Below are 15,072 nucleotides of genomic sequence, written 5' to 3' on the forward strand. Positions count from 1 at the left end.
AGTCATTTCTAAACAGTTTTCATTACCCAAGTTCCATATTATACCCTCTGAACATAATGCTTCAGTCTGTTCTCTTTCTTCTTTATTTAAAAGCCTAATATCCTCTAGTACTATAAAATCTACCTCACACTCATTGCACCATTCTAATACTCCTATTGTTATACTATTAACATTAATAGATAACATCCTAAGGTTTTTTGGTCACTCTTCTCTTCAATTTACAAAAAATGTTTATTTATTCATTTTCTTTCTTTTGCTTTCATTCCTAAATTCTAAAATTTTCTTTTTATGTCTTTAACCCTTTTTACTGATCAAACTTTACTTTTTTAACCACTTCCCAATTTATTTCTTCTCCATCACTAACTTCTGTTCCACTTTCCCTCTCACTTTCCCCATTATTGTGTATTATCCATATCCTCTTCTTGGTTTCTATCATTGTATTCCTTATATGTTTTTGTGGTCCCGTGTTGTAGTTGTTCTTTCTCATTTACATCATCTCTGTTTTTCTGTATCACTTCTATTCTTTTCTCCTTCTCACAAAACATCCATACATGTCCTGCTTGCTTACATTTATAACATGTATTTTTCACATTTTTTAGCATCATGACCAGTTTTTCCACATGAATAACATCTCTTTTGTCACAATTATTTACAAAATATCACTCCACTTACACTCACAAATATGTTCTTGGTTCTCCCCAGTATTTAACCACAGCCCTATAAACATCAGCATTGATCATGCTTGGAATGTCTATAATTTTGGCATTTTTCATTTTCAGAATAATATTACAGTCCCAAGACCCTGTCCAAAGTTCTGTATTATCAATAACTTTAGAAATGTCCTTTACTCCATTACAAAAGTTTTTTTTTATTAAGTACATTTTAACAGTCTCTCTTTCAGTTTGTATGTTAACATTATTTATTTATTTTTCATATTTCCTGAAAAAATGTCTTTACAACATATTTATTCTATGGATATATTTCTTTTTTCTTTTCATATTCCTCCAAAAAGGATTCTAAAAATCCATCAGTCTCAAAGAAAATGTCACAATAAGTCTCTTTTTTAATGAGAATAAAAGCTCTTACCTCTTCATAAAGGCACAACACTCTTGTCCCTTACTGCATACCTGTCCATTTTGGATTCTTCCTTACTATGAATTCTCATCACCTACTTCTTCACCTACTACTTCCTTTCTGATCCTTCTGTCTTCTTTCTTTCCCTTCTAATTTCTTTCTTTTTCTGACTACTTCTGCAAAAGATATTTTCTTTAATTTCTGTCCATCTTCCTTACATATTCTCTTTATCATTTCAATCTATAATTTTTCTTCTATGTCTCTGGCTTGCTTTGTTCTACTAAATCTTCTAATATATCATCCCACTACCTTCCCGATCGGATGGTTGTAGTTATAACTTCAGCATCTTATTTCTGTTCCACTTTCATCTCTTCAAACAGCTCCCATTGAAATAATTGTTCTGTGTCCTTGATTCAATCTCATTCTCCTTTCTCTTGAGCAATCCTCTCCTCTTCTATTTCAGCAAACATCTGTATGCAGTCAGCATTGGCTTCTACTCCATTTTGCTTAGTTGCCATGTTTACATGCTGCTCTGCCAGCCACCACTATGCTAGGAATGGAATGGATGCTTACACTCATCAGCCACATGTACTATGAGTGTCATAGCAAGTAGGGGAAGTTACCCAATGCCCAGGAAAAGATTTCTCGTAGTAGTATAAGTGCCACTTCACATCTACCATAACAATAGGCCACTAGTCAAGTGGCAGTAACTCAGTTAACAAAGGATAAATAAATTAAATAATAAATAAAAACAATTGTCATAGACATCTGGTCCATCAAATAAAAAAACAGCCTTCCAACAGTACAACCTATCTTTTTATAACACATAATGCTCTTTAACATACATTTATTCTACTTAAAAGCACAGAGGCATACTGGTATATGAAGAAACATACTGTCTTGCATTATTTAAAAGAAATGTTTAGTACTTTCATTTAACATTATGGACATCTTGCCAATTGTAACACTAGCATTTTCTAATCCTCCACCTGTTTATGTTTAATGTCAGGATTCAGCTTTCAACCCTCACAACTGACTTAAATTTGCTAGTATATTAATAGACTGTGCTGGTGCTTATATAAATATCAAGAGAAACAAATTCATATTTTTCACATGTAGAGAGCATAAGCACTTTTATTATCCTTTGAGCATTTTAACACTTCTTATATTTATATAACGATCATGTATATTCACTTTTTGCTTTCCTATGTTTATTTTAAACTGCTCATCATGATGCTTTTTCAATGCATCTATCTTACTTTGCTACATTAATTTCAATACATGAAAATCTATCATCCTCCAGACTCCCATGAATTTGGAAGCTTCCAGCTTCTGTTAACTTCTTATTTATTATTCTGCTTTTCTCCTTCCCAGAAAAAAAAAACAATTATGTTTCATCTAATCAGGTAAGAAACTGAGTGCCATATGACAGATGAGCGTGTGTAAGTGTTTCATAGGTTCATAGGTGCATAGGTTGGTACTAGGCTATCGGCACTAGGGCCTATGCAAGCCTAGCCATAACAATTCCCTGGATATTTCTTCCTACAATATTTACTTCTCTGGGCCCCTATCTAGCAGGGCGACTGACATGATCCCCGGGGTGAATTTCCTATCTCCCATCCAATCATCAAGGCTTCTTTTGAAGAGGGCCAATGAGGCACTCTGCTTGACATGTATGGGCAGTCTATTCCAGAGTATGGGGAGTCCCTGGGTCAGTAACCTATCCCTCCAGCATGTTTTGTTCATTATGATGACAAGGTTTAGATCCCTGGAGTGTGTGGCTCTGAGGGATTGGGATTTCTTTAAGTGGAGCATGTCCAACAGCTCAGGGTTTGACATGGCCTTGTATGTTAAGCAGAGATCGCCTCTGAGTAAATGATATGCCACAGAGTATAGCTGGAGTTTTTTTAGACGGTCAGCATATGGCATCTGCTTTAGGCCAGTGATTCTTTTAGTGAGGTATTTCTGTGGCCTTTCCAGCTGTTGCAGATGTCTTGTGAGGTACATACCAAACGGGTCATTATACTCTATAATGGTTCTAATGAGGGATGTGTACAGTGGGACAATGACCTCCTTTTTTCTGGATGAAAAGTCCTTAGTGATGAGGTGTGCAACATAGAAGGATTTTCTGACTGTTGTGGTGATGTGGTTATCGAAAGTGAGACCACTGTCCACATGTGTCCCTAAGTCTCTCATCACACTTTCGATGTTTAGCGTCCTGCCACCTATGTGGTAATTCATGGGTACATATTTTTTTCCAAAGGGAATAACTATACATTTCTTGGCATTAAGCTTGAGCCCATGGCTCTGGCACCAGGCATCTGTTTCTGTAAGGCCTTTTTGTAGAATATCCACATCATTTGGGGATTCAATATTTCAACTGTTTTATTACTTTCTTTAATGTTGAAATCAGCTACTCCTAAATAGCCAACTGATCAAATGTGCCTTTCCAGTTGTGTATATCAGAATTACTTCAATCTCAAGTATTTTACCTTTCCTTGACTAAAAACAAAGCACTGCTCTTATGCCTAGCACCCACAAGAATACTGAATAATTTCTTTCTATGGACCTACAGACTGGATTGATCATCAAAAGCTTTAAATATGCCATGCAGATATGTAAATGTTATTTTCACTTTTCACAACAGAAACCTACATTCATTTGAGATCATGCTCTGAAAAAAAGTTTTCTTTCCCCTTACCTTTCTAGCAACAAAAACATCATCTAATCATCAAGGATAGAACCTTGTCAATTAAACAAAGCAAAAATGGGAACACACAACACCTTTGCCTCATACTTTGTCTGACTTACAGTGTAAGTGCAACCCACCTGGTTTAACTTTTAAAATGTGTGATATCTCACAGGGTTTAAGACCTGGTACATAAATCTTTCCCACACCAAGTTCTTCCATTACTCTGAACATAGATATCCAATCTAGAGAATGAGGTGTCTGAAAATTCCTTATGTACATCTTTGAAGCCCTTCCTTATCATTCACTCTTTAAAGCCCAGCACCAAGTACCTTTGATCCTCTTAAACCTACCTTTTACAAAGCCTAATTAATATGCATTAGTTATGTGTGCCAATCACTTTTTCAGCCTCAGTACGACTTTAACAAAGGACTTTGCGCCCATACTGCTTAGTGATACTAACTGTTACTTTGGTTCATAGGTTTATTGGTAAACACTAGACCATCAGTTAAAGAAACCATTTGAAGATTACAGACTGTGATTCTTAATACCTGCTCCCTCTATCCAACATGAGTGAATTTTAGGGTTCTCCATTGTTTTCCCCCTCTTTGTTAAGGCTACAACTACTTCTACTTTTGATTAATTAAAAAAGTACTTGATCTTAGCTCTTGCTTGCTTAATTCTATTGATATTCATCCTGCAAAGAAGGTCATAATTCTTATAAACAAGTTTAACACAAATGCAAAAAAGTTAACTTGTTTTGGAGTTTATTATTCCTAAGCTGTGATATACCTAGCGTCCCTCTTACTTACTCTTCTGATGGGGCCACCCTTCTTATGCATAATTATCTTTGGGTATAGGTATACTACCCATGTGATTACCCATACTGATGGGTAAATATCGAGGAGCTACAGCCAATGTGCCTCTGTACACTCACAGACTATGGAGAAAAACACTATCTTTGTGATTTGTGTTTCCCCATCCATTGATCCAAACTGCATTTGAATAGGGCCAGGAAAGGGCTCTCCTTTATGTGAGTAGGGAGTCTCTCCTAAAGAAAGGTTAATTTATGAGACATCTCTCTCTCTCTGTCATGTTTCATTTGAGCCACTGACTAAGTTAGATTCCTAGATCCAGTGACCCTTGTGCAGTTTGACTTATGGATGTGGTGTAGCTGTATCAGGCCTAGATTTGTGAGTACCTTGTATGTCAGGCATAGGTCATCCCTTAATAATCTGAAGAAGACAGAGTAAAGGGAAAGGGTTTTTAGTCTAACCATATAGGATATTGTTTACACCCTGTATTTTCTTGGCAAGGAACCTCTGAGGTCACTCCAACTGCTGTAATTGTCTTGTGAAGTACATGCCAAATGGTACATTGCACTCAATTATTGCTCTAATGAGGCTGGATATAGTGGGGCTATAATTTTCTTGGATCTGGATGCCATAGATTTACTCATAAGTTAAGTCACATTGAAGGACTTTCTCACCACTGTGGGCACATGGTGGTGAAAGTTCAGGCTACTATCTATCTGTGTCCCTAGATCTCTCACCTCTGAGTCTAATCTTAGGGGTGTGCTATTGATACTGCAATTTGCAGGTTAATTTGACTTCCTAATGGCATTTTTTCACATTTAGTTTTAGTCCATGGTTCTGGTACCAATAATGTTTCTAGTCTAGACCCTCCTGAATGAGATTTACAGCAATGGGGGATTCAGTGACTGTTACCAGCTTGCAGTCATTGACAAATTTGTCATACCGAGGCCTATCACATTAGCCTTGACTTCAGAGAAGTGCATTCTGATCAAGAGTGGTCCCAGCAGTGAGCCTGTGGTACACCACTAGCAACTGGCCTATTGTTGATCTGGATTCACCCACTTCAGACACATGGGTTCTGTTTGTGAGCTATCTGTCTGGTGATGTAAAGATCCATGCTCAGTTTTCTGAGTTTATTTCTAATACCTGATTGGGGAATTGTGTCAACTGCTTTGGCAGGCCGAGGTAGGCGATATATACTGTTTTACCCTCATCCATCCTTAGTGTCTTTATCAAAGACATCCATCATAATCAGTAGGTATGAGCCACCCTTGAAAAAAACAAATTGAGTCAGATCTAGTGTTTGGAGGTTTCCTATGCCATTATTTATCAGGTTCATTATTATTATTGTTTTCATTGTATTACATATAAGACTAGTCAAAGTTATGAATCTGTAAATTCCTGGGTCAGTAGGTGGCCCCCCTTAATGAAGAGGATGACCATTGCTGTCCTCCACTCTATCAGGGCAAAGCTACTCTGGAGAATGTGGTTAAACAGAGATCCGTATGGGCCTGTTAAGTCCTGATTTAAGCTGTGTAAGAGGCAACCTGGTATATTGCCAGGCTCCATTGAAGCCATGTTTTTAGCTCTAGAGAGCACAGTAGCAACCTGTTCTTTAGTGATAATTGGTGATGGAGTGGTAGAGGGTATTTCTTGCAGGAGAATTTTGTTTTTTAGATTCTATATATGTGTTGCAGTAATTCTTGTTATAAAGGAGAGAAATGCAATATTTGATAGTTTTATAGTTCAGAAATGCGCACTTACTTGTCTTCTTTGGCTAACCTAAGGAAGTGCTGCAAAGGAAGCATTAAGTTTATGAAACTTGAAAGAAAATTACTCAGCTCCTTAGTGACTGTTAACAGTATAAAAAAATCATAATTTAATTTTCTTTATAAACAATGAACGCACAAAACTATTAAATAATGCAATAATGCACATACATGGTTATTATAATGCTGAAATGGTTCCATTATTTATTACTTTATAGAAATAATTGAAGAAATGTTCATATAAACTTAGACCATAAGATGTGAGGATGAATGCAAATATTATCATTTCTTTTATGTGTATACAAATATTACTGGTGCACATAAGTAGGTTTTGTGGCTGAGCTTTATTTATTTGCAAGAGTTTAATTTGTGTGTTAGACAATTTAAAGCTAAATGTCGCATAAAAAAGCAATCCATAGGAAGGGGTAAAGAATGAAAGCTACTGTTATCAGGGACTTGAAATATTTTAAAAAGACTGAAAAAAGGTTAACTTCAGATCCAATGTAAGTTTTGAAATGACACTTTCATTCTGCTGTCTGCACAACACATCCCAGTGGAAAATTATTATTCTCAAAAATTTGGGAAATCTAAAGCAAAATATATAGCTGTTGCTAATAAGGTAATGCCCCACACTGCAAATAAGTGTTGTCACAAATACCCCTATAACACTGGCAAATGTAAACATGTGCTGACATCATGGAGTAAAGCAACTTCTGCAGAATGCAAGCTAGCATGGTGAATTGGTGAACAATGGCTTCTCAAACACCTTGCTCCATAACATTTCAAGGTGTTTTACTTTGTTTAATATTATTGCAGTATGCAGTTATTATTGCAAGAAATCTGCATTTTTATTCAACTGAGTAAAGGCTCTGTATATTATTGTGGAAGTGAAAAATCACGCTGTACACCTGAACAAAGAATGAATAATGAATGAATTAATTAATGAACAAATAAATAAGCAATAACTCAAGTAGTCTGAGACAACAGACATATTGTTCCCTTAGATTAAGGAAAATTATATATCAGAAAATATAATGTGTCTGGAAGATTTAACACTTTTGAATAATTTTCAGACTTAGTTGAGGTATGAAGGATATATATATATATATATATATATATATATATATATATATATATATATATATATATATATATATATATCTTAAATTTTGAATTTCATTGTTTTGACAATGCTATCATCAAATCATACATTTGAAAGGAACATGCAAGTTTACTATATTAATGCCATGCTGAGCCTACTGAGTGTACTTACATTTATATGAAAAACAGAATCCAGGTATGTTGCATTATACTTTATATTTCAGCTCTACATATATGCAGATACATTGATGATAATTAAACTTCCATATCCATGCAGCAGTGGAACATACAAATCTTATTATTTTTGGAAGTTGTATTTCAGAAAATTAAAATCTTTATGTTTGCAGGTCTCCAAGACTCATAAGGATAGGGTATGCTGAAAAATGTTCCTACCCAAAGTCACAGCCTGTGTCACTATATTATTATATTGTGTGGAAAGTTCTCTCTCTAACTATACCAATACAAGGAACAGTAAAGTATGCATGTTTCAGATTCTTATATTGTCTAATGACACCTAATATTTTTATTTCTTATCTTTATGAACTAGAAATATTTGCTTGTCAGAATTGCTTTTAGTGTGAGCTTCCCGTTGCAGATTCTTTAGTATTTAACTCTGGTCTTAACATGATAATATAACACTTCGGGAAAAAAATGCAGCTCAGAAGCCCAAACCCTGAAGACAAGATGGCAAATAATTCCACAGCAACCAGATATTTTCCTTTGGTACTTAGGTATGCTGGTATAAAAGACAGCCAAACACTAACAAATATTATCATACTGAATGTGATGAATTTTGCTTCATTATATCTGTCTGGTAATTTTCGCACTAAGAAAGCAACTATGAAGCACACACTTGCCAGAATCCCAAGATATCCCAGCATGCAAAAAAACATGGTTACTGACCCTTCATTGCATTCAATTACTATTTTTTCATTGTACAGACTTGTGTTTTTTTCTGAAAAAGGTGATGAAAATGTGGCCCAAACAGTGCATATCATAACCTGTAGAGTGGTACAGCAAAGCCCAATAAAAACGGGTGTCTTTGTTCCAAGCCACTTCTGCTGGTATCCTCCTGGCCTTCTTACACTGAATGCAATAAACACAATGACTGTTTTTGCTAGAATAGAAGAGATACAAACAGAAAATATTACACCAAATACAGATTGCCTTAATAAGCAGCTTATATCATTAGGTTTTCCAATGAATATTAAGGAGCAGAGGAAGCACATAATGAGTGCTATGAGGAGGAAGTAGCTGAGATTACAGTTGTTTGCTTTCACTACTGGCGTGTCCCGATATTTAATAAATATCCAAAGTATGCATGCAGGAAAGATAGCAAATGCAATGGAGAAGGCAGCCAGAACTGCTCCCAAAGAATCCTCGAAGGACAGGTACTCTACTTGCTTTAGGATACAGATTAACCTTTTCTTGTCTGACCACGAGTCTTCTGGACACTTTTTGCAGTCAGTGGCATCTGAAAAATATTACAGCGAGAAAAGAAAATGAATGAATTTGGAAAAATGAAAATAGTGTTCAGAAGCTGATTTTGTTTATCTCTATTGCATAATGACAAATTAGTACACAAATATGAAAAACTTATTGATATTACATAGTTTTTTTTAATCATTCCCAGTTAATGACCTTAATTCCACTCTATTATTTTTTCTCTTTTTTCATTTTCCTCATAATCCATTTCAGGTATCCTGCTCATCCTCTTAACCAACTATACTGGAAGTAGTGAATATAGTAACAGAGATAAAACAACTGGAATTGAGATATTTAGAAAAGGGTAGGAGCAAACTACGCAGATAAAAATGGGAATTGTGGGAACAATACATACAAGGGATAAATGAGGTCTAAAAGGTGGCAGGTCTTAAATGAGCTATGTGATGTTTGAGTGAGAAAGATTAGGTAGATTAGAAGTGATGTATAATGTTTGCAACTGGGAATGTGTCAATATGGTTTGTGATGTAAAATGCTTACAACTAGGATTGTGTTGGTGTCATTTGTTTTCATTTATATACATGTATGATTGTTTATGTAGTAAATGATGGTTTAGTAAAGATATTTCTTGTTAAAAACAGGCAGGAATTGAATGATTTATGTATTATTGCATAGGATATATGATATATAGCAATATATGTGAAGTATAGTGTTAGTTATGTCAATATAATTTGATTAGTTTTATATGACTGGAAAGTTGCCTATGTCACAAGTTATAATTCAAGAAAGGTAAAAAACACTGAAAATAAAATAAAATAGAACAACAAAAACCACAAACCAGTGACCACCAAACAAGTTTATTCTCTCTCTGACATCTCGGCTAGAATGCCTTCAAGGAGGATAAACACCATAAAACACATTACATATATATATAGTGTAACCAATTAATCAATTAAAAACTCAATCAGTATAATTAAACATTTAAAGTAAAATTTTCCAATTAAATTACGCATTCATTCCTTTTGGTATCAAAGTATTATATATAAAGCTTCTTTGTACAAAAGTTTATTTTTCATACAAGAATATGTAAAAGCCTTATCAATTTTCTCTAAAACAGTACCCTGTAAACCCACTGAAGAACCCTGATGTGCTGTCTGAAAATGTACTGCCACTGAACTAGATTCCTTAGCATTTTCTATATCATGAATATGCTCTAATACTCTAACTTTAAATGCTCTTTTTGACTGTCCAGTGTAGAACATATCACACAGACATGCCAATGCATAAATGATACCATCAGTATCACATTTAAAATGACCCTTAAACCTAAATCTGAGTCTATTAATACTATCAAAGCTGTTTACAACATATTTACAAGCTTTGCATCTCCCACAAGCTTGTGTACCCAAACTAGAAATCATAGTGTATGTGTGGATAAGGGGCATAATAAATTTCTTTTTCACTAAACAATTTTTTAAACTTCTTCCCACTTTATAAAAAGATTGAGTCTGTCAGGAAGCCACAACTGAGACTCTCTAGCAGATTGTAAAAAAATCCAATAATATTTAACTAAATCAATCAATATTTCATTAAAACAACTATATGTAGTCACAAAATATATATCTGCCAAGGACCCATTTGATGTAGAAATAGCCTTATAATTATCAATATTATTTCTTTTCTCTATATTTTTCACCTTTGAAACTGCTCTAGAAATAACCGACTCATTATAATCTCTAGATTCAAACATGCAGCTAGTTTTAAAGATCTCTTCTTGAAGTTCCAGTTCATCATTACGTAATCTATGGATTTGTACCATTTCCCCATATGGCAAAACCTCTATGGTATGGGAAGGATGACAACTAGAGGGTTTTAAGTACTGAATATTCCCCTCAAATTTTCTATGGACTTTAGTATGTAACCCTGATGACTTAGAAATATCCAAATCAATGTCCAGAAAGGAGACTTGTTGACCTTTTTGAATACCATCACACTTCAAATTAAATCTATTAAGCTGCAGGGTTTCAATAAACACATCCACCTCATCTTCTCCCCTTCACACAAAAAATAAGATCATCAATAAATCAAGCATAATATCTCACATATTTATTATAAAAAGTAGACCTATGTATATATATATATATATATATATATATATATATATATATATATATATATATATATTTATTCCTGTTCAAACAATCCCATACTGTGATTTGCATTTGAGGGCGCAAATGCCACCCCATAGCAGTTCCCTGTTTCTGTTGGAAATTTTCCCCATTAAATTAAAAAATGCTTTTTGTTAAGCAGAAATATAATTCTAAAATGTATTCATTGGCAGGGCACTCCCCAAGAAAAAAATCTAACAGCCTCCATACCAAGCAAATGTGTAATGTTAGTGTAGAGACTACACACATCAATAGTAACCCAATACATGCTCAAATTCAATTGTATATTTTTAATGTTATTGAGAAAACCAAACACATCTTTAACATAAGCAGGTAACAACATAATGTTTGGTAGCAACAAATGATGTAACAAATATCCTATATTATACAAAAATACTGTTTTCCTGATATAACAGGGCATCCAGGAGGATAGTGCAAGTTTTTATGTATTTTTGGTAAACAATAAAAACAGGCAATGCAAGCATGATTAATATTTAATTTCTTCTTGGCATCTTCCTCAGAAATATATCCTAACCTGACACCCTTATCAATAAGTTCTAGATATTCAGTTAAAGAAGATTCATAAACAGAAACATGCACAGTTTGATAAACATTAGAATCATTCAGATGATTATAACACATTTCTAAATATCTAGAAGAAGCCATAATAACTAACTTATTGCTTTTATCAAAAGGTTTCAAATATAAGCTAATGATTTTCTCTCAATGCTAATAAAGCAGACCATTCTCTCTTTGTGAGATTATATACAATATTATTAGAGCAGTTGAAAAACTTACTAACTTCCTGTTCTACAGAAAAATTAAACATTTTATGAAATGACACAATAACTTAATTGTTTACTATTGGAATGAACTTACTTTGAGTCTCAATCATACTAGTATCAAACATATAGTAAGCATTCACCATTTCACCAGAAATACATTACTAAAAACTATCATTCTCCAAAGAAGAATCTGATTCACCATTATTATCATTAACAGAAAATGTTTTATTAATGTCAAAAAAATATTTAAGTTGCAGCTTTCTAACAAATTTAAAAATGTCACATTTGATATCATGTAAATGTGGGATAACAGTGGGTATGAACTTTAATCCACATTCTAAAACCGCTTTTTCAGCATCATTCAAAGAGTAACCAGATAAATTAACAATATATGTAGAACAGTTACCGTTTTCCTCTTTTATACTGTTGAAATTGTTGTGGCCGTTGGTTCTGCTGATTCTGTTGTTGCAAAGCTGATGTCAACTGGCCCTGCCGTTGGCGTTTTCTTGTGTTAGATCCCCCTTGATGAAAATTTGTGTTGTTGTGAAAAGTTTGTTGCATTCCGCCTGCATACTGGGGTTGTTGAAGCGATGGAAAGTCAGTCCCATTATTCACAATTACATTTTCTTCCTCCCCAGAGGAGTCTGATTCTACAGAAGAAGGAACAGAAGAAAACGAGCATTGTTCAAATTGTTTCCTTCCTTCTTGGAAGGACACATGACGGGAAGCCTTCTTCCGATTGGTTCTAGACAAGAAGGGCTTACTGTTGTCATAATCATGGGTGTCCCAAATTAGTTTTATCTTTTTCCTAGCCAAAATTTCTTCCTCATGACCCTTTAATTTTAAATTAATATCTTTTAACACTTTATCAAGGAACACTGGGCCAGTTTTAGTAACCAAATTATTATAGGTAGAGCTAATCACAGTTTGTAGCTCCTTTTGTTTCACCCTGTCCCATTCCACTAGAATGGAAACCCATTCTAGGGTACATTTATGAGCCGCAAGCACCCATCTTTTATGAAAGTTAACATCGCTTTCATCCTGCAAATCAAAAGGAGTGGCATGATCCTTACAGGCCCTCAGCCCACAAGGGGTTATATCTAGTTCCAGATATTTAAGTAAACTCTGGACATTAAGAAACACTGCAGTTTCTTTAAACATCATTTTTTATAATTCAAGAAAGGTGTTTGAAGTAAAACAAAACAACAACAACAAAAAAAAACGCAAAAAACAAAATATATTCTGAATGCGCTTTCAGACCTCTGGTTATAGATTGTTTACTTTACCCATGTTTTGTGGGGTCTATATCATATGTTCAAAGTTTTATAACTTCGAACATTAAAATATCGAATTTAAATGTTTGAAGTTATAAAACTTCGAACATATGTAAAAAAAAAACCCAAATTCAAAACTAACGGCTATAGGCAGGGGGGGCAAGATCCCCAGCACCCCCCACCAACTCCTAGACCACACTACAGTGTAGTAAGGGAAATCTTAACCTTTATCACACTATAGTGCAGTCTTGGAGTTGGTATATGTAAAGAACTGTAGGGTGAGGGCACAGGGGGGCTTGCCCCCCTGCCTACACTAGTCAGGTAAGTTCCCTTTTTTTAATTTTTTTTTTATTATATGTTTGATGTTTGAAAGTTTGAACATTTAAATTTGATTATTTAACATTCAAAGTTTTCAAACTTCGCTCATATAATATAGACCCATTTTATGATTGCAGTCTTACACAAGCCCCACCAAAATTGCTTTATCTCTCACATCTCTCTATTTTTTTGTTATTTTATATGTTTGTTGACGGTGTTAGCACACTGGACAAATTTTTTCTTTTTAGGGGTGACCCTGTGGCAGTGTCTGGTTAACTGACTTGGTTAGACTCATGCAGTAGGTAAATGAAGGTAGAAGAAATCAAACCTAGAACCCTGGGTACTGGAAGCAGCTCTTTAACACATTGGTGCTTCATTCATCTGCACCAATTGCCATACAGATCTACTGGGATGTTAACAATTTACCACAACTCCTGCTCTTTATATTTTCAGAAATGTTGGCTTATTTTAGTATATTTTCCATATTTTTGTTATGAAACAGAAGAATAATGCACGTTGTAACTTAAAAAGGAATAAACAAGTATGCACCAATCAATAGAGGGTAAGCAAAAATAATGGAACCAAGGTATATTATGCTCATTTAAGTAAATTCAATACACCAACTACCTACCCACACCACGGTCAGTAGATAGAAATATACTTTACAACAGAAGCAATAATCTGCTTAAATAACCTTTTAAGGCCAGAATCTGTCATTACAATGAAAATATAAAATTTTTCACTAAAAAAACTAAATACAGCTATTAAAACCAAAAAGCATATAATGAAAGAATAATTACTTCTGAGGCTAAGAATAATTAAACCTTCTGAGGTTAAGAATAATTAAACGTTCTTCAGCTACAAGAAATAACTCACATCACTGCTCAGCATTTATCTGTAATGGCAATGCATATTCAAACACTGAAGGCATTGCCAACATATAGACTAACAAGCCTGCTGTAAATTACTCCCTGAAACTGTCATCCCCATCTCATACATACTAGAGTAACACCCATTTCATCCAAGGACCATATCCCTAAAACTGCTCTGCAAGCCAAAACTACTTTTTCATTGGGTCCTGGCAGCATTCTTGGTTTCTTATAAACTGTATCAAGCTGATCCTGTCTTTAAGTTCTTCATCTCAAACTGCGCAAACCAACTTAACTAACAATGGTGTGAGATCCCTTGATGTACTTACTGCTAATTCCAACCAAGCTTCTGCCAATATTGTTAATGACTAGCTTTATTGATCACCAGGGAAAATTCAATTGAAATTCCCAATACAAATACAGAAACTGCAACGTGGGAGGAACAACAGCAGAAAAAGAAGTTATTAGCAATAATGGACTGCAATAACCAACCGAACACCAGTGGGACCTCAGGTAGGACAGCAAGTATTGAGAACAAGCCCTGTTACAAGGAGCAAAACCAGCAGCTGATAAATACTGTTGGTTCTAATGTATTGAATATATCTAAACATATTTTAACTACTGAAGAATTAAAACTGTTGGATAAAGATCTAACATTTGTACTTTCAGCACAAGGAACGATTAATGAGTTATTGACAGAATTACTTTTATTTGTGCGTAATGTTGAGCTTAAATTACTATATAAGACCACTGATAGTGATAATTTA

The 15,072-nt window shown here is 34.5% G+C and overlaps 1 protein-coding gene across 1 annotated transcript; it reads right to left on the bottom strand.

Annotated features, from left to right (window-relative positions):
• Positions 1-8,020: 8,020 nt before the first annotated feature.
• LOC122805924 (vomeronasal type-2 receptor 26-like) lies at positions 8,021-11,987 on the bottom strand. Its single transcript, XM_044076169.1, has 2 exons — positions 11,939-11,987; positions 8,021-8,922 (listed from the first exon to the last, which is right to left on the bottom strand). Exons 1-2 carry the CDS (start codon positions 11,985-11,987, stop codon positions 8,021-8,023), a joined length of 951 nt encoding a protein of 316 aa, XP_043932104.1.
• Positions 11,988-15,072: the final 3,085 nt, after the last annotated feature.

This window comes from Protopterus annectens, chromosome 7.part0, assembly GCF_019279795.1.
Source record: "Protopterus annectens isolate FY-2018-M chromosome 7.part0, PAN1.0, whole genome shotgun sequence".
In the NCBI taxonomy this organism is placed as follows: domain Eukaryota; kingdom Metazoa; phylum Chordata; order Ceratodontiformes; family Protopteridae; genus Protopterus; species Protopterus annectens.

Coding starts and splice junctions, on each gene's coding strand:
- LOC122805924 (XM_044076169.1), bottom strand. CDS start 11,987: ATGGTGAATGCTTACTATATGTTTGATACTAGTATGATTGAGACTCAA. Junction 8,923..11,938: donor TAGTATGATTGAGACTCAAA/GTAAGTTCATTC, acceptor AATATTTTTCAG/ATGCCACTGACTGCAAAAAG.